General features: G+C 62.6%; 1 protein-coding gene across 10 annotated transcripts in view; it reads left to right on the forward strand.

Annotated features, from left to right (window-relative positions):
- The window catches only part of ANO1 (anoctamin 1), a 150,445-nt gene that overhangs the window by 65,150 nt on the left and 62,419 nt on the right, over positions 1-22,876 (forward strand). For all 10 annotated transcript variants that reach the window (XM_082749154.1, XM_082749151.1, XM_082749153.1 and 7 more), the window contains exons 2-3: positions 7,519-7,691; positions 15,325-15,657. In XM_082749154.1, coding sequence (XP_082605280.1) covers positions 7,519-7,691; positions 15,325-15,657 — 506 coding nt within the window. The remainder of the gene's footprint in view (positions 1-7,518; positions 7,692-15,324; positions 15,658-22,876) is intronic.

A 22,876-nucleotide genomic window follows, 5' to 3' on the forward strand; every position in this document is an offset into this window, starting at 1 on the left:
TGCCTTCGGCTCAGGTCATGATCCCAGGATCCTGGGATCGAGCCCCACATCGGGCTCTCTGCTCGGCGGGGAGCCTGCTTCCCTCTCTCTCTCTCTGTGCCTGCCTCTCTGCCTACTTGTGATCTCTCTCTGTCAAATAAATAAATAAATAATCTTAAAAAAAAAAAAAGGAAAAAAGAAAAAAGAAAGTTGCAAGGTGCTTGCCTGAGAATCCAGTCATGGAGTGAAAGACAAGCACGTTCCCTGTCCAGGGGGTTCCCTTGCTGCTCAGGGGGCGGGTGGAAGGGACAAGGGGAAAAAACCCAACACGGAGATAGAGGGTTTTCCAGAACGTCTGATTTCAGCTGGAGCCGTTCTCACACAGGAAACAGGGGAGCTGAGCAGTGCCACCCAGGAGGGCGCAGGGGAGGGGTCTGACCCCAGGCCCTGGAGGGTCTGTAGCCGTTGTGAGCCGCTTGTTGCGTGGATCAGAGTCACTCCTCATGTCTACGTGAGGGAGGGGCCCCGCCGCGCTCTGGGTCTGTCGCCCTGCGGGGACGCCTTGGTCCCTGCTTGTCTGTGCCCGGGTGCGAGGGTGAGTGCGTGTGTGTGCACGTGCGTGTGTCCTGCCTCACCACGACGGGAGCTCAGACCAGAAGGACGCGCTGCCCTCCCGAAGGCGTTCTGCGAGACAGACCTCGGTCCTAGAGGGGACGCTCTCTCGCTCGCGGTCCCCGGCCCCCAGCAGTTTGCTCCTTAAGGGAGGGTGCTGGGGGCCCTCGCTCCTTGACTGACTGGCTCCGGGCTCTTCCTTGTTCCTAGATCCTGAGATTTTCAGGCGGGAGGCGTAGAGCCGGTGACTCATGGCAGGTCGGCCTGAAGCTGACAACCTAGCCAAGGGGGTGATCTGTGCCTGTGACAGGGGACGATAACATCTGGGGAGGGAAACAAAGCTGGAAAAGGTATGAGCAGGGGAGAGGTACTAGGAGGTCGGGGGTGGGGCGTACGTGAACAGTCACGTCTCGTGCCTCTGCCCCTCACCCCTGCTCGTGCTCGGGCTCTCACTCTCTCGCACGGGCATGAGAGAATGAATGAGGGAACCAGGAATCACGGGTAAACCAGCGGACGCGGGGCTGGCATAAGAGTGGCAGGCGCGAGCCTGAGACTCCTCCTCCTCCGGGCTGCCCACCTCCTTGAGTGCAAAGATTCAAGAAGTTGGCCGTCGGCCCTTGAACCATGGAGGAGCCCAGAGCGAGCTTGTGGGGTCTGGGTGCGTCCGTGGGATCCGTGTAGGAGTCACGCTTCTCCTGCTGATGAGACTCGCTCGGGTTCATCGCGCGGGAGGATGTAGGGCAGAAAGGAGCAGCCGTGCCGCCCGCGTTTTCTCACGCCGTCCTGGCAGGCTTTCGAGCTTCGCCGTCCGGTGCGCCATCCCCGACCCCACGTGGCTCTGAGCCCCGGGGGCCCGGCTTGTCTGAGCGCCGACGAGCTGTCCGTGCCAACCTTACCCCAGATTGCAGACACCTGGGAGGGCACGAAAGGGAAAAACTTGGTAGTCGTTTTTGGAGCAGTGACACGATGAACTCGTAATATTTTTGCATAAGAGGCGCCATTAACTATGTTCAATAATTGGACCTCATTATGTTAGTCTTGCAATGCGTCTACGGGCACGTCCCACGTCCCAGGTCCCTGCGTGGCTCACTTCGTGTTGTTCGTGGCCAGCGCTGTCCCATGGGGTCCAGGAGCCCCTGCTACCGGGTGGAGATGTTCCCGCAGGAGGATGAGGTCTGGGGAGCCCAAGCTGGAGGAGGTTTCGGTCCGAGCCCCAGGGTTGTGTCGGGGAGACCTGCTGACTTCCTGGGGAGGCCCCTGCTTCGTTGGCTCATTCGTGTGTCCCACGAACATCGGGCTGTCGTGCCCAGCCGGGCAGGCCCTGGACGCACGGTCCACCCCAGAGAAGCTTGCAGCCCAACAGCTCCACCGCAGGACGGAGACCCCAGACCGAGCAGAGGCCCAGACACACACAGAAGCCAGCGCGGAGTCACGTGCCCTTGGAGGCACAACCAAATTGCACAATTTCCTGGGAAAGGCCATTCTGAGACCCACGAAACCCCGGAAGAGCTTTCATTCCCTTGCCTTTCATTGCCTTGCAGGGCGGCATCGGGGTCAGCCCGTCAAACGCCTAAGCCCTGTGCTCCGTCCACGGAGCTCCAGCTCATTTGAACCTCGGGAGAACCATCAGTAGCCACTTGTGTCCAAGAGGAAGCCAGAGCCCGGGACGTCGGGGTCCAGCCTCCCTGCAGATGCAGGGCAGGTGCAACGCCATTATAGTCCCAACACACACACACACACACACACACACTCACACTCACAGAGGATGCAGGGCTGTGGGGATGCATGGGGGAGATGTTCACACTCTCCGCGGAGTGGGGATCCTGATGCCCATCCCCGCCCCCAGCCTGGAGGCCTTGCCGCTCTCACCCCGAGCACCCTGTCCTCGTCTGTCCGAGGCGCCCTCCACACAGTCGGGAGGAAGGCTCAGCAGGCAGAGTGGGTCAGGCTGGGCGGGGACAGCCCCGGAGTTCACTCCAGGGAGCTGGAGTCCTTTGTTCTTGCTGGAGCTCTGGGGAAGGGAATCCCCGCTGCTCGGAGCCAGGGCGGCGGGAGCTCTCCTCTCCGGCCCCGAGAAGAAGAGTTAAAGCAGCAAAAGGAGGTTTCGAGACTTTCCTTTGGAGAAGCTGGAGCCATGACGTGGAGTTTCCACAGAGCTGGGCAGGGTGGTCTGGCGGCTGGCTTGGCCTCCGCCTGCGGCGGGGTGGGGGGGACCGTCTCCGTTTCCAGCCCCCACAGCGGGCAGGGTTTCCGACGTCCGGGCATCTGTCGGGGGATTAATGCCGTGACGCCCAAAGGGGCGCTGGGGACGGGGGAGCGGTTGGAGACTCGGGCTGGACCACCCCCCCACACACACACTTGTGCAGGCAGGAGCTGGGCCGGAGGGACGCCCGCACGAGGCCGCTGTGCAGAGCGTCGTAATCACCAGAAGAGCTCGAGTCAATATTTGTACAGAGCTTAGCACGATGCTGGCTTATAGCAAGCGTCGTACCATCGCTTGTTAAATAAATAAACACAAACAGGGAAATCTGTGGTGTGCCAAGCACCGGAAGGGGGTGGAGGGTAGAAATAAAGCAGAAGACGGGACCGTAGAGCAGAAATGAGCCTGAGTGCCGGGACGGAGCCGGGAGCGGGGCCAGCGGAGCGGAGTCGGACCAGAGAGGCTTCCGGGAGGAGGTGGCGGCTGGCAGGGGTGGCGGGCTTCTAATCCAGCGGGGGTTGCTTTTCGGGTTCTTAGGAATTCTCAGAAGGCGAGCTGGGTTAGCAAAACACATGAAGCGTCTGAAAAAGCTCAGAAGGAAATAATGTCCAGGGATTCCGTTGGAGGGGGCGGGGGGCGGGGGAAAGTCCCCCAGACAGAACTTCATGCTTTGGCTGCGCTCCAGAACTTTGGGCTGGTGGTTTCCGTGCCCACGGAGTCTCCCTGCCCGCTGCTCAGGGTTCTGATGTCTCTGATGTCATGCGAGGGAAGGAAGTGACGGGAGTCCCGTCTCGGTTACGGACCCCCTCCCCCAGGCGTGTCTTCCCCCCCGGGGAAGTTACGCCCCAAAGCGCTTTTAGCACATGAGCTCATGGACCTGTTTGGCTTTGTGTCTCCCCCACGCGGGATGCCCAGTGGCCCCCCGCGGGGGTGCAGAGGGAGCGCGGGAGCGGGACGGGCCGTTGAGCTCAGAACAGGCCTGAGTCATGAGCGCGTCACTCCTTCCGCGCGGTCTCCCCCATCCGGCTGCCCGCGTGAGTCAACAGCGTGCACTGAGCACCTCTGAGCGCACAGACCCGTGCTGGGGAGACAGCTGGCCTGTGGCGGGGACGGCCAGAGCCCAGGGACAGTACAGCTCACCCCTCTACCCATCTAGAGTAGCCAGGGCCGTCTACGCACTGTAAAATCCGAACGTCCTATCTCGGATCCCTCTGTGTGTGCATACATGCTTGCATGTTGAATTCATGGAACAAGCCTGTTTTGGACGGTCAGGAGACCCAGGTGGAAAGCCAGATCTGCCTCTCGGCTACGCCTGAAGCCAAGCACATCACCTCTCCCGGCTTCTGGGCTCCCACCTGAGGACTCTGGCGATAAGATCAGCCTCCCGGGCCTCCCGGCTCTTCCTGGACGGTGCAGGCAGGGGCCAACGGTAAGCCCGAACACAGTGGCTCTCCCCTGGAGGCCATCCTGCCCTTGGGGACATCTGACGGTGTCTGGAGACGTTTGTAGCTGTCACACTGGGAGGGAGAGATGGCACTGGCATCAAGTGGGTAGAGCCCAGGGAAGCCACTGACCATCCTACAGGGCACGGCCTGGCCCCCAGGACAGACAGAGATCCAGCCCCAGACGGCAGCAGCACTGCGGAGAAGCCCGGCCCCAGGGCATTATTCAAGGCTGTGGCTCGAATAATCCCTGACCCGGGGCTCACCGTGGCCTGAGCAGGCGAGGGGCTCGCCCCACCTTGCTCTCTAAAGCTTGGTTGGTTCACCTTTTCCCTAAGGCTGACAAGCCCGGGGAGTGCTCTGGCCCGTGCAGCTGGGCAGGGCACAGAGTAAGACGTTCCTTCTCGTGGGCGGGGTCAAGGAGGGGAAACCGATGTTGTCTGCTAGGGTCCTCCGAGCCTCTTACAGGGGAGACTGTCTTGCGGCTCAGTCCCCTCTGGTGTCCCGCGTCACCCCGCTGCTCGTACTCCTGGAGATTATTACAATGTCAGCAAAGACATGAGAGAATGGCGGCGGCTGACGTCGCAACAGCACGAGAGGGCGGCACGGTGGCAAGTAGGGTGAGCCGGGAAGCCCAGAACTTCCCATAATAAAATGCCCCATTTAGACTAATGAGGCTGGTTTTTGCTCATTCATTAGCAGGGAATTAATCCTGCCTGTGAGCTCTGTCCCTTTGGGTTTTTAATGATGAGAATTACTGACTCCAAAAGAGAGAGCAAAGCTGATGGGAGAGTATTTCTAGAGGGCCAGTTCAGAAGCAATTAGCAACTCGGAGCAGAGACACGGTCCCAGCAGGCTGGCCCACGGGAGATGGTGTGAGGCAGGAAACCAGCTCAGCACCAGGCGGGGGAGGCTGCAATGTCCCAACCTGGGGGAGAGCTCAGCGGAGTAGGACCCCGTTTCCCTCCCTGGTTTGGGGAAATGTTGTTCTTACTGTTTGGTCCCTGAAACCCCAAGACCCATGCTGTCACAGCCCAGGCCACTGTGGCCCTGGGGACAGGATCAGTCCCTAACTGGTCCCCTCCGCCCGCCAAAAGCAATTCCACGCTGTTCACCTGGGAGCCTGGGGGCGGCAGGAGGACACACAATGCAGGGAGAGGGGCAGCGCAAGGAGATGTACTCATATGTAGCAGGAAACTGATGCTTTATGAGCCAGCAGGTGTGTGGACCCGGTGAAGTCCTACTTCACAGAAGTGGGTACAACCCGGCTTCTTGGGGAAAGCCAGAGGAGACGGGCACCGCCCTGCCTGAGAGATTGTCCCCCTCTCTGCAGCAGCTCGCAGAGGGGCTTGGGCACCCCGCCCCGAGCCCTCTCCGGCCACGGTCCAGGCGTTGGGGAGTGTCAGGGCACCCGGAATGGAGGAATCACGGTTCTGCTCCCCTTTCACAGTCGTACCGGGTAGACTTCTGCAAGATCCTTCGTCACTTGAAAATAAATTTAGAAAGTCAGTGCTTTACGGTTACACAATCTTGGTTGTTTACCAACAAGGGTAAGAGAATGAAGTTACATAATTCTGAGTGTGTGCGTGTGTGTGTGTGTGTGTGTGTGAGAGAGAGAGAGAGAGAGAGAGAGAGCGAGCGAGCTTCTTCCCAGGCTGGAAAGCTCGAACTCTTCTCAGCTCGAACTGTTCTCAGAGTCGTGGAGGGCTGTTTGTGGTGAGGACAGGTCCAGTCTGGCACACTTTCTCCAAACCTGTGCTCGCTGTCCAAGATGCAAACCAAAAGTCCTGGAGGGCTGCTCGGCGCCCACGGGCAAGGCGCGCCCCAGGACAGACAGATCTTGCTACACAAGGGTCAAGAGCATCACAAACTTGAGCCTACACGGAGGGGAGGGAGAATCATTCTCATTCATTATGAGAATGATGAGATTACACTAGTAACGGCAGCCCCCACTGCCTGTCCCCCCCGCCCCCGCCGTGCTGAGCCCCAGCTTCACGCACACCGGGAGGACACACTGGCTCTGTGAGGCCAAGGACACCTGACCCAGGTCACAGGGCTGGAAGGTGTCGGAGCTGGAGCGAGACCTCCAGCCCATCTCCCCCAACCGCATCCTGTTTCCAGAACCCACCCTTAGACCCAAGGCATGCCCAAAGCACCTTGCAAGCCAGCTTTATGATCCCTTCTGCAGGCCCGGAATGTTCCTCAGTGGCCCTTTGACAAGCAACCATTGGGCATCAAGTGTATGAACATAGTGTAAAATGAGGTGGAGTAAAGGGAGGTCTGTGGCCAAGGTACATACCGCCCTTGGGCTTCTTGGGTGAGGGGCAATCCAGGATGACTGCCTGGAGAAGCCGGCTTTCGGCGCACACCCCAAAGAACTAACAAGATATAGGGAGGCAGAGGAAAAGGAGCTTGATTCCCACCGGGCAGGGTGGCCAGGGTGGCCCCTGGGAGCTACACCTGGGCGTGGCTACTCCTGGAGACCCGTGTCATCCTCTCTTAGGGACGGTTTAAAAACCCGTCCAGGGGAGCACCGAGCACGTGCCAGGTCCATGGTTATCTGGGGTGAAAGCAATTCAAGTCACCGTCCCTCCCTCAGGGAGGCAGTAGAGGCTCGCACAAGGAGTGCAGGCAGCTCCGCCTGAACCCCAGGCCCTTTCCTCACACCCCCCTGCGAAGTGAGGCTCGGGCTGCCCCTTCCCCGTCACAGAAGAGGAAGCCTTCCATACCACGGACTCAGACCGCCCCGGACCAGGGGGGAGCCGCAGAGGGAGCAGGGCCCGTGGAGAGGGTGGGCCCTGGCAAGCAGGGGAGGCTCCCTGGAGGAGGTCAGGTCTGAAGGGCAGCAGAAGTCCCCCAGGGTGAGGAGGAGGAGGTGGAGGAGGAAGGGGCAGGGAGAGCATTCCCACGACGACATCCGAAGCCTCTCTCCCCTGCAAGGTGGCCTGACACTGACGTTTGGAGACTTTTCTTAGAGGTGGGACGTTCCGCCCCTGGTGGGCAACCTTGGCCACCCCCAAAACTCCAAGGGGGCCCTTCCCCGGATAAATACACAGCTCGGAGGGGCGGCGGGCATGCGGCGCGTTCCTCCTGTGCTTAAATTTCCTCGGAAAGTCTGAGCGCGCGGCCGCCGCCCCTGCCCCAGCGCGCAGCGGCGCGGGGCCGCCCGGGGCCACAGGGGGGCGGCCGCAGCGCGCGGGGCGCAGGGCCCGGCGGGCGGGCGGCGGGCGGGGCGGGAGGCCCGGCCCCCAGCGAGCGCGCCAACGCTGCCCCGTCCGCCCGCAGAGGCCGCCGCGGCCGTGGATGCGGAGGGCGCGCCGCCCGGCCGGCCCGGCGCCCAGGCGGCCGCGATGAGGGTCAACGAGAAGTATTCGACGCTCCCGGCCGAGGACCGCAGCGTCCACATCATCAACATCTGCGCCATCGAGGACATCGGCTACCTGCCGTCCGAGGGCACGGTGAGTGCGGGCGCCGCGCCCCGAGGGAGGCCGCTCACCTGCGCCGCGCGCGCTCGCGGGGAGGCCCCGGGGCGCGCGGGGCTCGGGGCGCGCGGGGAGGCGCCCACCCGCGGTCGCGGCGAGTCCGCACCCCGGGGCCGGAGCCCGAGCCCGAGCGAGCGCCAGGCTGGGCCCCGGGTGGGACACCCCCTTCCCGTGGGTGCCGGTCGGCCCCGGGGGGGGGGGGCAGCGGGCTGGGGGTGGGGGGAGCCGCGGGAGGGTGGCAGCCTCGGGGCCTCACGGCGCCGCCACCGTCTGGCGACAGCCGCGCCCTTTTGGGGCTGGACCCGCCGGCGACTGCCTCACCTGCCCTGGGAGCATGGAGTTCCCGGGACTCCGTGTCCCCGCCCGGGAACGCCTAGCGCCTAGCCCTCCCCGCCAACCCCGGGCAGCAAGGGGATGCCGGTGGGTCCGGACTTCTTTCTGGGCCGGTCCGGTCCCTCGCGGGCGCCCTGCCTGGTGCAAGTGGAAGAGGGAAGCAGCTGGCCACGTGGTTGGGGACACCTGTATCTGGGGTCTGCTACCCCCACCATTCTCCTCGGTCCAGATCCAGAAGTCCGAGGGGTCCTGGGAGGGCAGAATTCACCAGTGAGGGATTTGGCTTAGAGTTAGAACCAAGTTTGCCCCAAGAGGGAGGGGCTGAGAAGGGCCTTCTGCTGAAGCCGGGGCACCCCAGCCTGCTCAGTCTGGACTTCTCCCCCCCCTCCCCCACAGCAGCTGCCTGAGCCTCCGCCTTGTTTCTTTGCTCTGGCGGCAGGCAGAGCCTGGCCTTTGTGGAGGTGCCTGTGGGATGGGCTCCTGGCAGGGCGGCTGGCTGCATTCCAGGGAAGGTGAGGACCCTCACTCAGGCCCTGTACCCCCTCTGCCTTGGAGCTTGCGCAGAGACGCTGTGGGGGCGGGCACTGGGAGCCAGTGTGGATCAGAAGGGGTGTCTGCCTGTGATAAACCCTGTTGGCCTGAGCCGCTCAGAGCCATCGATTCAGCAAACGCTGTGTACACGCTGTGTGCCTGCTGTGGGCCAGGCCGAGGGCACCCACGCGAAGGAGACAGGGAGGCGTGTCCATCTGGGGCTTGAGGGGTGGTGATGGAAGGGGGCCCGGGCCAGCCACTAGGGACACTTCCTTAGCAGCCTAGCAGCCGTCCTGAGGCTGAGGATAAGCTCGCTTAATTTCCATGACCCTATAGGGTCGGTGCTGTTTCTCCTGGGGAGGGGAGCCACCCACCGGCTGGGAGGCGAGCTAGCAAGGGGCCAAGACCGGAGCAGGTGGCCACTGGCAACCCGCAGAGGAACGGACATTCTGGACACGGAGCTGGTTCTACTCGTAGTGGGGGTTGGGTGGGGCGCCTCAGACAAGGAAATCTCCCATGGGAAGACCCAGAGGTGGGAATGCAGGGACACCAGTTAGAAGGCACAAGAGACAGTCACACCCAAGGAGACGGAGAGGAGTGGACATTCCAGTAGCTGGCATTCAACGTGATGATGGGTTAGACCCAAAATAAGCACGGGAGCCCTGATCGGTGGTCTCTGGACCTGTAGTTCAGGGCTCTTGTTTACGTGGACCCAAACCCCGGCGAGGGCCACAAGGTCTGCCAAGACTTGGCCTTCCATGCGAGGTCTCCACGGTCTGCAAACTCACAAACAAGACCTGAGACGGCTGACTTTGATTTTGCACATAGCTCTTACTAGGGGCAGGTTTGGAGGGCTGTGAGTCGGGGGGCAGGAGGGACAGGTGGCCGGACAGTGTCCCACCAGGCAGCCAGGAAGCAGCGGCCCTAGGAGCAGGGGGCCCTGGGAGAGCCTCCAAGGGCATCCCCAGCACGGTTCAAGCCAATAATTGTTGCACAGTCATTATCCTGAGTCACCAGGGGAAGGCGGCTCTGTGCAGGCAGAGGCCAGAGGGCGTGGGCTGCACTGCAAGGAGTTCCCAGACAGGCGTCCATACGTGCCGCTGCTGTGTGGATGGAGTCGAGGCCGGCCATCCCGAGTCCTGTCCCAGGCAAACTACACCCAGCCAGCGCCAGGGGCCTCTCCTCTCCCTGCCATTCCCAAGTTCAAGGATAAAAATCACCTCATTGTTTCTGCACAGCAGGATGCAAGAAATGACTTCAAAGGCCAGGGGCCAGGTTGAACAGTTTATTTCACTGAGTTTTCTTTGTGTTTATCTTTGAAAATTTCTACTTTTTTCCTGATGGTTGTCAGTGTCCCTGATCCGCACACTCCAGCAAGCTCAGACACCCAGGCGAGGACTGGGTGCTGGCTTCGGCCGGCCTGCAAAGGAAGAGCCCCTCTCTGCTGATTGGCAAGTAGGGGGTGACCTGTATATAGGATGTGGGGTGTGCCCGAGGATCCTACATGGACTTGTAGTGCCCATGATTCGATTTTAAAATTGGGGGGATGAGAGTGAAGTTCCCAAATGTTTTCAAAGAGTCTCCAAACCGAAAGAAACGTCGAAGGTTCCTGATTTCATTTTCCCCATTTTAGGAACAAGGGAATGTAACAGATTCTCTGAGCATGACCGTGTAGACTTGTCCCGGCTCTGGCTATTTCACACACACATGCGACTTTGGCTCCTGGAGCTCCAGCTCCGAGCAAGAAGCCAGATAAACAAGTGCCAGTCCCAGTGGACACGGGGTTCCTTCCATGCCCCTCTTCTGCCCTCTTCTCAGAGTTGGGGAAGGGAGTCTGGAGAGGCAAGTGTGGACCCAACGTAGACGGCCCTCTCGCTGCCTGTGGTGTTGGGGGCAGTCCCGCTGCGGCGTGGACCTCTGTCCCCCGATGCCCTCCAGTGTGACCCCAGGAAGCCAATTCTCTTCTACCATATTTACCGTCTTCCTCAAGGATGCTCCTTCCGGGAGTACATCCCACCAACACTCCGGGCGTGATCCTCAAAACACTTTCAGATCTCCCGTGACTCCCGTCCACGCGAGTCAAGGAGACGTTTTTGTCCCCACCTACCAGATGGAACAAGGGAGGCTCAGGGCTGGGGGACGCTGTGTTTAAGGTGCCAGCCGGGCTGCGTCTCAGCCCTGGTGTCCCTGATCGAGTGACCCCCGCAGCAGCCGTGCAAAGCCCAAGCTCCTGTCATGCATGCATATGTACACGCCTTCATTCATTCCAAAGCCGCGTCAGAAAGGTGAGCGGGAGGCCCCTGCCTTCAGGAAAGGTGCTGCTTAAGGGTTATGGAGAGGACATTTTGAAGCTTTTTTCAAGCTTTTGAACTGGAAAGTTCTACATAGAGTCTAACTTGCATCTTTCCTGCTGCAAGTTAAATCTTGAGCTCTTTTCCCATCCTGCACAAGAACGACACCCACTCCACTGCTCCGTGGAAAGGCCCCAGAGAGATACAGGGCCACCGGGGAGACTGCCTCTCCAGCTGCTCCGAAACCTAGCCCAGACTCCCTCTCCAGACCCTGGGCTCCGCCTCGCCCGTGTACAGTATTATAGAAACAGACCCCACTCTTTCTGCTTAAAGGCTGCTAGCCCCTTATGCTTACCGAGAGAGGATCGCCCCCGTTTTATAAAACTAAGACCCAGACAGAGAAGCACCTGGTGCAGAATCACAGCGTGCTCTCACACTAGGCCAGCAGAGCGTTGCACTTCCTCCTGCTGGCCCCAGCCACGCCTCCAGCTCCCTTGGTAAATTAACAGACTGGATCTGGTGCTGCCACCCTCTTGCACTTGTGGTCCACTCTGACCAGGAGATTGTCCTCCCCTAGTTCTTTATTTGTGCTTGTCTCAATTCCCAGCTAGAGCCGACATCTCCTGGGGGTTCATCACAAGCCAGGCCCTGTTGAAAACTCCACATACAGGGCATGTTTTATCCTCCAGTAACCCTGGAGGGAGGTCGTGTTGAGCGGGGAGATCGGTTATCCCCCCGGACCCTGACGTTACAAGGAGGGCTCCAGAAGAACCAAGAGATTGTGCTGGGCACCTGGGAGGGCCCAGAGGGTCGTGGAAGGCAGGTGGAGGGACAGTCATTGCAGACGAGGCCTCTGGGCCACCTCCAGGCTTCCGGGTGGAGGGAGAGGTTTAGGGGATATGTCTGCTCTCCCCCAGGCTGTCAGGCCCCCAAGGTTCCCGATCGGGCCCCAGCAGACCAGTGGTTATTGTTCAGTTTGGAGCCTGGTAACCGTTTTCCTATCTCACGATGGTGGAGGAGTTTTGACTGTCCCCCAGAGTAACTGCCCTGCTCTCTGACCTGCTGGGCTCACTCTGAATTTCCTTCCCTCTGCTGGGGGGTTTTTGCCCATTTTGTTCAGTATCAGCCAATATTCCCGCCAACCAGGGGCACGTACGGGGCCCCCACCAGGTACCAAGTCCTCCGTGTGCTTGTGTGTGTGGCAGGTTCTAGATGGAGGTGAGTTAGGGACAGTCCCTGGCCTGCCTGGGGACCCCCACACCCTGCTTCGAGGCCCCTGTGAGCAAGAGCTTGAGAACAGATGTTTGCAGGGTGTCCCTGGCCCAAGACACCTGCACGGCCGGAGGGCTCGGGGACCTCCAGAGCACGGAGGCTGGGGATCTGCCGCCCGCCTGGGAGGGTAGGTCGGGTCACAAAGCGCAGGGAAGGGAGGCAGGGCACACAGGTAGGGAGTGGACCGTGTGCAAAGGCGGGGATGTCCCGAGTCCAGGCAGCCCCTGGGCTGTGGGGGAAGGCGGCTCAGGCAGGACCTATACCTGGCGCCTGGCTCGGCTCGCAAGGTCACAGTTCCCCATTTGGAAACCGGGATGAGCCCCTCACAGAGGCCCTGGGAGTCGGAGTGCCCAGGAGGCAGGTGTGTCCTTGCACCGCGCCCACCAGGAGACCCTGCGTCCGCCCCGTCTGACGGCCCCCTGAGGGCTTCCCTGCCTGGCTGTGGCTTCTTTCCCTGCGCCTCACGCAGCCCCGGGCCCGGCTTTCCTGCCCACTCCCCCCGGAGGAGGGAAACCTTCTCCAGCCTCCTTCTCTGACCCTCCTGTGGTCTTGAGGAGAACCAGCCCTTGTTGGTGCTGGGATTGGTTGCGGGGGTGGGAGGGGCGGAGGGGCAGCGTGGCCCCCAGGGGCTGGGCCTGCTAGTTAGAGGGAGAACCCACCCCACACGGGCGTCCTGTGCCTCCGACAGTCGCCCTGGCCACCAGAGGGACACGTAAATTGCCCTCCCGTCTTACAGAGGAGGACGGCGAGGCCCAGAGCAGGTGCAGGATCTCTCCCAGGCCTCGTAGCTGGGACCAAGTGGGACCCAGAGCTGGGACCAAGTCTGGGATAAGCCCAGACTTATCTGAGGCGCCCCACTGCCCCACACGTCTCCTCCACCCTGACCCTGCCTCCTGGCTCTGGGAACAGCTGGGGCAGGACCTCCCCCCGCTGTGTCCTTGGGCACAAAGCTTGGAGACGGCTCCTGGGGTCAGCCAGAGGGGATCTGGCCCTGAGAGCTCGGGCTGAGCGCTTTGCAGGCATGAGCCCCGCTCCCTCCGGGTCAAGCAGACCCAAACCGTCTCGCCCCCGCACCGGGTCAGGGCTCAGGGAGAGGACATGCCCCCTGCAAGACCATTACTCACGTCCCTGTTACTGGCAGGGTGGGGCGTTGGGCAGTGCCCTGGGTGTGCAGACAGGACTCCGGGCTGGGCTCAGCCTCCCACCTGTGCTGTGAGCCACCTCGCCGACCCTCCGTGTCCTCGCTGGAGAACCGAGGAGAACCCCTCTTTCCCGCCTTTCCTGCAACAGGATCCTGCAAGAGACGCTGGGGTCTTCCGTGGACGCTGTCCTGGGCTGGGCTGGGCCTCCGTGCCCTTTCCCCGACCCCGCCTGCCCTTCTATACCCGGAGGCTCTGCACAGACCCTGTAAGAGCCGGCTAGTGGGGTGTCTACGCTGTGGGGTCCCATGAAGGCGGCGGAGGAGCGCTGGATCCTGTGGCACCGTGGGGGGGCGTGGACGGTGTACATCCAGCCCCTGCCGGCTCTTGGGGCCTGTCAGGCTTTGAGCGTCCTGGGACCGACCAGGGACCCTGAGATTCAGGAGCGTGACTCCCCCTCCCCTGCCAGGGGTGAAGGAACCCAGGCCCCACAAAAGGCCCCGCCCAGAAGCCCGTGTCCCTCCTTCCCGGGGCAGCTGCCGTGTTCCAGGCGCGCTCACCCCCCCCAACCCCCACTTTGCCTCTTTCCCTCTCCTCTCTCCCCTGCCCCCGAGCTGGGCATCCAGAAAGACACCTGCGCACATGGGGTCCACGTCCTGGCCCTGGAGTGGGGAACTCCTGCTGCTTCGCCCAACCGTCGCCACAGCCCTTAGGAGCCCCCCACAGTGGGGGCAGCCATCCCAAGGCTCCAGGCAACGTTGTGGGGAGACCCTCCAGGCACAGCTCTGTCCTCCAGCCGTGGGGCTCGGGGCCTGCCTTGAGCCACAGGCCGGCCTCACGTTCCGTGCAGGGCGGCCGCGCGGGTCTCGGGCTGTTAGCGGGAGTGGGGTGGAAGCCAGGAGATCAGGGGCCGGACCGGTGAGGCTCGGCTCTGAGGACCGTCCCTGGTGCGGGGCTGCCCGTTAGAGTACTTCCCGCATGACGTTACTTGTTTCTCTTACTGCCGCAGACCAGCTCGCTGATTAACCTCCGCCCTCGGTCACCAGCAAAATCCCACAGGAGTTCCAGCCACGGGGTTTAGCGTTAGCAACAGCGGCGCGTGATGGCAGCCGCGCAGGGTCCCAAATTTTAATGCACAGGCCCACGTTTCTATCTCACTGCCCCCGCCAGAAGCCCCCAGGCAGATAAGGAGACGGGCCCCGCCCCACCTCTCTGCGCCCACCCCCAGGGCACCCTCTGGTGCGGGAGCAGGTGAAGCCACGCGCAGGGCGGAGTTAACACCCCGGTGTGGGTGGTTAAGCTTACCCAGCTTCCTCACCCTCCGGCACCAGCACCTGGGAGCCCAGCTGTCCAAGGCAGTGACCCTTTGTCAGCCCCTCCCTCTGTGCCTGTCCCCCCCGCCCCCAATCCAGCCCTTGAGACCACCTCTCAGGTAAACCACTGAACGCAGACGCTTAACTCGGGGGCTGCTTTTGGGGGAACCCAACCTAACAGGCAGCTAGCTAGTGGCCGAGCTGGAACCAGGCCAGGTGAGGGCTGTCATGGGCCCTTGGGCATTTTGACATGACCTTGCCGTGCACACTGGTTCTCAAAGGCTGAGAGTTGCTGGTGCAGATTTGGGCTCGGCCCGCACTGCCCCAGACCCTGCGGGAGAGAATAAGGAGCACTTTTGGTAGGGGGCACGGAGGGGTAGGTGCGGGGCGGGGGGAGTGGCCTTGCAGACTTTCCCACGGTCTCTGCAAGCAGCCTGGCCCCTCCCGGGAAGCCCGCTCCGGCTCCACAGTACCGGGGTCCCGTCCGAGCTCGGAGGGTCCGGCTTGGCCTGCGTGTGATCATGTGCACGTCTCCTTCTCAGACGTCACCCCCACGAAGACAGGGCCACTGTGTGCGTGGCTGCCCCCGCCCCCGGCGGTGCTCGTGTGGGACAGGCGTGCAGCGCGGCTTTGCTGAAGGCGGGCGGGCGGAGGAAGCTGTCCAGCTTGGTCCCTGCTCCCTTCCGCGAGCCCGGCCCTGACGGCCAGCAACCTCTCTTTCCCCCTGCAGCTACTGAACTCGCTTTCTGTGGACCCCGACGCCGAGTGCAAACACGGCCTCTACTTCCGGGACGGCCGGCGCAAGGTGGACTACATCCTGGTGTACCATCCCAAGAGGCCCTCTGGCAGCAGGACCCTGGCCAGGAGGGTGCAGCACAGCGATGCCGCCCCGACCGCCCGCGGCGCCCGCCGGGACCAGCCCCTGCCCGGCAAGGGGAGCGTGGGGGCGGCCGGGGGCCCCGAGCCCCCGATGGACTACCACGAGGACGACAAGCGATTCCGCAGGGAGGAGTATGAGGGGAACCTCCTGGAGGCCGGCCTGGAGTTGGAGCGAGACGAGGACGTAACTATCCCTGCGCCTTGCGGGCTCGTGGGCTGGGCGCGCCGCCCGTTTCCAGAAGGTGGTGTGGGGAGGGGCCCTTCTGGCTTTCACCGGGGCTCCCAGAACGGCTGATGTGAAGGCTGCTGCTGTTGAGATTGGGGGAGCAATACACGTGTTAAGTTTTGGGGTTTGGGGAGCCCCCAAGTAGCACCCCCAACCCTGGTGACATCTGCTCTGGGGGAGGGTAAGGTCTTCTTGGCGATGACCTCCAGAGTCACGGCATGTCCTGCTCCGGTCAGTCCCTCTCCTGGGAAGATGCGCCCCTCCAGAGGGGCCAAGGACCGAGCTCTCCTCGGAGCCCTCCTGGTGCCGACCTTCGCCCTTTTTGGGGCCTCAGTTTCTCAATCTGTCCAGTGGGGAGGTGGGTCTGGCTCGATCCCTGGGGGGGGGGGTGCTCTGGTGCTCGGAAATCCCCGACCCTCACTGTTTCCCGGAGCAGCTGTCCCTGGCAAAGCCTGAGAATCTTTCAAAGGAAAGTTTTCGGGGGAGAGTAAAGGGCTGACTCACCGGCACACGGGGCGGCGCAGGCGGCAGGCGGAGGCCTGGACAGCCCATGGGACGGGTGCTTCTCTCAGCCTCTGAGCACGCTCGCTGTGTGCACCCCTGCCTGCTCCTTAACCTCTCTGGGCACGGGGCGGGGGGCGGGGCCTCCCCCCGCGAGCATTGCAGGGCTCTCCCGCTGTGGTAAGGATGCCCCGGGGTGTTGGGCCAGCCAGCCGGTCTGCAGAGGAGCAGGTGTGAGCTTTCTTCTGTGCCGCGTCGTTAGTGCCGGCCCTGAGTACCCCGGAGCTGCTCTGTGGGGCTCTTCTCTCCGCGGACCTGGCGGCCAGGGGGTCTCGTGTTGTGTTGCACGCGGAGTGTTTCTCTGCGTGGCTGTCTCCTGCCGGGGTTCGGCTGTCTGGCGGCTGTGCACTTCTGCCGCAGGAGGGGTCCCCGTCGGAGTGGCAAGGGTGTGCGAGCGTCGAGTCCCGCTGCGGCTGCGGGGTCTCTTCCCGGTGGGGCAGCCGCCTCCACTGCAGATGCGCTGGGTGTTTGGGGTGTTTGGGGTTGTCCGTGACCTGAGCCCAAGCCCCTCGGGAGAGGGGAGTAGTCGGGTCGCTGACTTAGGGCATGGTTCTGGTTCCCTGTCCCTGCCAGCCCCTCTGCTTCTCGTGTAAACGCTGTGGCCACGCTGCAGACCTCGCCCTGATGTGGCCATTCACAGCTGGAGGGACAGACGGGCTCCGCTGGAGTCGGGAGAGCCCATGGCGCCCGCGTGCAGAGCTGGGAGCTGGGGCTGCGGTCTGCACCTGCCTGGTCTGTTCCGTGAGCGACGCACTCTCCGCTCCCTCGTTCCTTCCCCACGACGGCGTCAGAGCCTTGTACTCGGAAGGCTCCCGGGAGTCTGGGAGGGAACCCTGGCCCCCACAGATCCCAGAGCCTCTGCCTGTCCTTCCCGAGGCTCGCTGGCTGCTCGGCCTCGAGCTTCCCGTTCCACAGCACAGACACAGCAGTAGTATTATGCCAGTGGGTGATCGTGAGGCCAGGGCAAGGGCCAGGATCCGAGTCTCCTGGGCTGTTGTTAATACAAACCGTGTATCATGGCTCCTGCGGAGGGTGAGAGCAGGAGCCTTTCCAAGTCCAGTCGACTGGGACATCCCACAAATCTTTCTTGAAACTTGATCTTCTCAATCGTGACTTTGAAATAAAAAGCCAACATAGAGACAGTGGTCACTGTCACCAAAGAAGACCCCGTTTTCCCCATAAGTGACCCACGAATTTCACTGATGGTTTGGCTCTGTAGCGACAGGAGGCTTTCCCACGGCTGACTGGAGCCGTTTCAAAAATGAAAGTGTCCAGGGTGTCCAGGGTGGCTGGAACCAGGGCTGGGCCGTGCCCCCCGGAGGCTCTCGCGTCAGGAACGGGGCTTTACGAGGCCCCGGTGCTTCCTGATCTTTCATGGGACACGAACAGGCCCAAGGCTGTTGGAAAAACCCTCCGTCTGCGGCAGCCCGGTGCTCTCCCCCACCCTCCGCGAGGCAGGCAGGACCAGAACGCGGGTCAGAGGCGGCCTCCGAGGTCTGTGCGTGGACCGCTGCCCGTGCGATTAACAGCTCGTGGCCGTCGCCTTTATTTCGGGGAGAGACGCACTGGCTAGTGAGTCCTTCCCGGGGTGGGCGCTCCGGTTACAAGGAGCGAAGGGCTTGCAGTTCGGGAAATAGGAGAGCCCCCAGGAGACTCCAGTTGCGCAGTCTTACCTGGTTTGCAGCGGGATCTGGCTTAGGTGCACGTTTGTGGGGAGAAAAACCCATGCCTTCCACCAGATACGCCCACGCTGGGTGAAGCAAAGAATCGGCCTTTAAAGGGGCTGCTTTTCCCCGGTGCCATTGCTGTTGGAAAGTCCGGAGCAGCCCTTCCCAGAAGCGTCCCCAGGGGTGGGATAACCAAAAATGCTTCCAGATAGTGCCCGCTGCCCCTGGGAGCCAGGCTCGCTCCTGGCGGAGAAGTCCTGCTTCGAAGGCTGGATGGGGAGGCGGGAGCAAGGAGGAGGGAGAGGGAGCCTTAGGGGGGGGTTGGCAAATAAACCGTAAGACCTCCTGGGCCGGGGGGGGGGGCTCCTCTTGAACTCTGCTGGCCCAGCCTTCTGCGACCATGACCGGGCAGCTGCCCGCAGGCCACCGGGGCACAGAGATGACCCGCCTTCGCTCCTTGAGAGGCCAGTGGGTGCACGAGGCTGCGTGGCTCCTGGACACAGCCGGCTGCCGGCCCCACGCAGACGGGACCTCTGTGTGCTGGTCTCTGTCCTGGGTCCAGAGGTTTGCTGTGGTGAGGACGCCCCGTGATAGGACCTGTGGAAGACCTTCCAGTCTGAGAGCACAGGGGGACACAGAACGGGTAGTGCCCCGGGGCAGCCGTAACTAGAGACCACCAGCCGGGGGCTTAAAGCAACCCAGATGGGGGGTTGAACAGGTTTGGAGACCGGAAGTCCCAATTCCAGATCTCAGCGGGGCTGGGCTCACTCTGAAGGTTTCCAGGCGGGATCCTTGCTGCTTCTCTCAGCTGCTGGGGGGCTCCAGGCGCCTGTCCACGCTCTGCCTCTGTGCCTGTGCGGCCGCCTTCTATATGTCCTTCTGCATCTCCCTTCTTCCTGCAGAGACACCAGACGTTGGACTTAGGGCCTGCCCTCCTCCCATGTGACCTTGTCTTAATTTGGTGACACCTGCAAAGTTCTGTGTCCAAATAAGGTCTCGTTCTGAGGTTCTGGGGTGAGGACACGGATGTCTCTTGTGGGGGACCCCCTTCACCCCACCACAGCAGCTGAGAGTCCCCCAGAGTGGCTGGTTCCCTCGGGAGTGGGGTGACTCACGCAGGGACCCCTGAAGGTGCCCGTAGGGGTCCAGGTGGTGACTCGTGGTTGGGGCACATCAGCACAGGTGGTCTGGAGGGTGGGGCCCAGCCTCGGGCAGGCTGCCCTGCTGCGCGGCCCAGATGTGTCCCGTAAACCACAGGGGTCCTGTCCAAGTGCAGGCTCCGACTCAGCAGGCCTGGGCTGGGCCTGAGCTTGTTCCTAACTGGCTGGCAGGGTGTGTGGTGGCTCCTGAGCCCAGACCATCCTTGGAGGGGTGAGGAAGGTGCAGGTCTCTTCCCCCATGAGCCAGCAGAGGCACCTGCAGAGATGGGCCCACCAGTGTCCACGCAAGCCTTGATCTGCCGTTTGGTACCCCAGAGGTAGCCCCACATGGAGACTAGGCCAAGGGCCCACAGAGCCAGGGAGACCCACTCTCACTCATAACCCCAGTGTACCGGACAGACCGAGGTTGAGCCTATGCCCGTGGGTCCCCCATCCCCCCTCCCGGGTCCCCTCCCCAGGCACTGTGGGCTCAGAGGAACCCAGTTTGAAAACTGCTTCCCAGACTCCCCGAAGAGAGACCTTGGGGTGTCAAGACAGGCTTTGGTGCCTCCATCCAGGGGGTGGCCCTGAATGTCCGTCTCACGCACGAGGGTCCAAGGGAGGTCCCGTGGACAGCGTGACCGGCAGTGGCAGGAAGGGAGGGGAGTGTCTCTGCTTCCGTCCCTCCTTCTGTCCTACAGCCGTGGGGTCAGCGGCCCGGCTTCCCGTCAGAAGAAGGAGAGCTCGCTTGCTTGCAACTGAAACCCATCAGCATTCTTCAAGTCTGGCCTCAAAGCCCGCTGGACATTATTTATGTCCGTGGGTCACTGCCGAGAAGGCCACACACCAGAATCCCGGCTGTGCCCCGAGGTTGAACTTGAGCCCGGCTCTGGCAGAACGGTCGAGGTTCCGGACGCGGGAACCCTGCGGTCTTCCTTGCTTTCATGCTGCCGCTCGGGGCTCGGCCCTGCACGCAGGCTCCCGGCATTCCTGCCCCGCGGCTGGCGTGGGCCTCGGGCAGCGAGAGTTTCCCATCCTCCTTTAGTGTGGAGGCTGCTTTTCCAACGCCGAGGAGGAGCAGTTGTTTCCAGACCGAGCTTTGGGGCGCAGAACGGGGCCGTGAGGCCAGCCTCCGAGCCCCCTGTGTGCTTCAGACCCTCTGGGCCACTTCCTGGTGGGACGGCCTGGGCGCAAGTGGCTCCCCTTCTCTGGACCTCAGCTTCCCCAGCTGTGAAATGGACGTGATGGCACTTCTGTCCTCCGGACGTGCTGGGAGAATCCGGGCGGACGTGAATACAACCTCCCCTGTAGCTCTCCGACATAGGCTGCTGTCCCCAGCTTCCCGCCGGCCGGCCGGGAATCAGAAGGCAAATCTGGGCAGGGCAGGGTCCCCCGGGGCGTGGAGACCCTTCATCACCACGTAGAAGCCAGGTGACCGCGGCCGGTGGTGGGAGGGGTTGCCGTGGGCACGGAGAGGGCGGGTCCAGGCTTCCTGCCGTCTCCAGCAGGTGTCCCAGGCAGGAGTCCGAGGCGGCTCTGGGGTCTGGCCAACTGTGACGACATGCGCGGCCCTGAGCATTGCAGGGGCTGGGGGCAGACCCTCCTCAGCGCCCCGGGGCCTGGTGGGTGGAGGTCCTCGACTTGAGAAGCCTGAGGTCCAATCCTGGCGTCTCCACCTGTGAAAACAAACCATGGCAGATGGCCCCCGGAGAATTCACGGGTTTGGGAGCAAACCCCTGCCCCTGGCTGCGTGGGCTCCCCCTGTCCCCACCGTGAGAAGGCGGTGGCAGCCCAGGAATGAGACCCCCTGCACAAGTGGCAGGAACGGGCCTGGGCTCTGAGCGACGGAGCGCACAGACCAGGGCAGTGGGGCCCTGCAGGGGTGGTCCTGTCTCATGCCCTTTGCCCTGAAGCACGTGGCACAAGCCAGCCCCAGACCCTGCCCCTGGGCTGAACCCCTCCCCCGTGGGCCTTCCACAGTGGGGTGTCAGGGACCCTAGTCTAGTCCTGAAGGTATGAGTTCTCCATTCATAATTTCACCATTTCACATTCCTTTCCTTGGCCTTAAAGGTTTTACATATCGTTCATGTTCTGTGGAGGCTTTTGCGTACCTTGCCCGGCTTCCCTTGGGCTTGCCTTGGCTTTGCGGACGCACACTTTTAAAGGGAATTCTGGACAGTCTTTTCAAAACTGCGTCTTTAAAGCACCCCGAAACCATCACACGGCTCGCCTTGGGTGCCGGGGTTTGGGGGTAAAAGCTTCGGCCCCAGGCTGCAGCTCTGACGTCCTCTTGGGTCCGCAGGCCTGTGGTGTGCCCAAGTAGGCTCTTTCCGGCTCATCGAGAACTCTGCCAGCTGGCTGTTAACCCTTTGGTGGCTTGACAGAGTGAAGCCCAGAGGTCACAGAGGTCGACAGATGCTCCAGCCGCAGCTGGGGCCAGATTTGTTCCCTCCCGGGGGCCCCCGGGGCCAGCCTCACCAGCGTCCGTGGCCCCTTCCCTCTGAGGGGCAGAGGACCTTCAAACACCGTTCGCTGGGTTTTTAATGTTCCTTACGGTGCTTTTTTATTTCTGGAAGTTCTGTTTGGTCTTTTTCCAAAGTGGCTGTGTCATTTTCTTAGTGGCTTCCTGTCCTTGGCAGAACCTTTCTGTCCTGACTTTTCTTTCTTAAGAACGGTCTGTGATCCCAGGAATCCACTCAGAGTCCCCCGGTGGAGGGGGCCCCTGGTGCAGGCTCCCCTCCCAGTGGGCCTGCCCTGCCGGGGGGTCCCTGAGCCCCGGGCGGAAGCCCTTGTCTGGAGAGGCTTGGGGCTTCGTCGGTCACACGTCCAAGGGCATTAGAGCCAGAACCACCTTGAAGCAAGGTCACGGGCTGTGGTTCCCAGACATGCTGGGGCTGAGGAGTTTGGAGGCCAGGACCCTGCACGCAGGGGATAGAAGTCCCCCCCCCATTTGTCCAGATTTGCTCGGCACTAGCGACCCCGAGGGGAGCCTTTCTGGGGGGATCCGGCTCCCCAGGGGCAGGCCCTGGAACGACCCGACCTTGGTCGCCGTTCTGAAGGCAGCAGCGCCCGGCCCTTCCCTCTGGAGCCGCTCTGCCGCCCCGATCCTGATTTTCTTCCACTCTCTGTCCCGCACGCTGTAGTTTCCCGCGGAGGGCGGGGGAGTCCTCCGCGGGCTTGTCGCAGAAGCAGGACCGTGAGTGACTGTTTTCGGGTGACTTCCCCGTCGTGTCTTCCTTCAGCACGCTGGGCTGGGGCCGGACCCGTGCCGGGGGGGGGGTGCAGATGCCCCTGCCCGGTCCTCACACAGCTCCTCGGCCGCCCGCAAGGGCAGCGTCCGCTGGTCCCACGCGCCCTAGAGCCTCAACCCCGACGCATCACCCCGATGACGCACGAGGCCCCGTCGCGCCCGCGCACAATGGGACGGTCCCTGAGTGACTGAAGCCGCTCCTCCCGGGTTGCGTGGGTGGGGTCTGCAGAAGCCGGGACGTGACGTGGGCCACCTCTCCGCGCCGACACAGGCCGGGTGCCGGGAACACGGGCCCACCCTCCCCCAGGGCAGCCCCGACATCCCGAGGCCAGGGTCCGGAAGGGGCTGTGGGCCCTCCTGCTCACGACTCCCACCAGGGGTGGCAGGGTCCCTGTCGGAAGCTGAGGACATCGAGGCCTGGCGGCCGTCAGGGGTCGGGGCTCAAGCCCCTCCTGGGCTTCCCCTTCCAGAAGGAGCTCAGGCAGGGTCTCTGCGTCCCTGCTGGCCCATGGCACCGTGCCCGTGGCCCGGGCACACACACCGGACCTGGCTGCGGAGAC

Source organism: Mustela nivalis (assembly GCF_964662115.1).
Source record: "Mustela nivalis genome assembly, chromosome: 9".
NCBI classification, from domain to species: Eukaryota; Metazoa; Chordata; class Mammalia; order Carnivora; family Mustelidae; genus Mustela; species Mustela nivalis.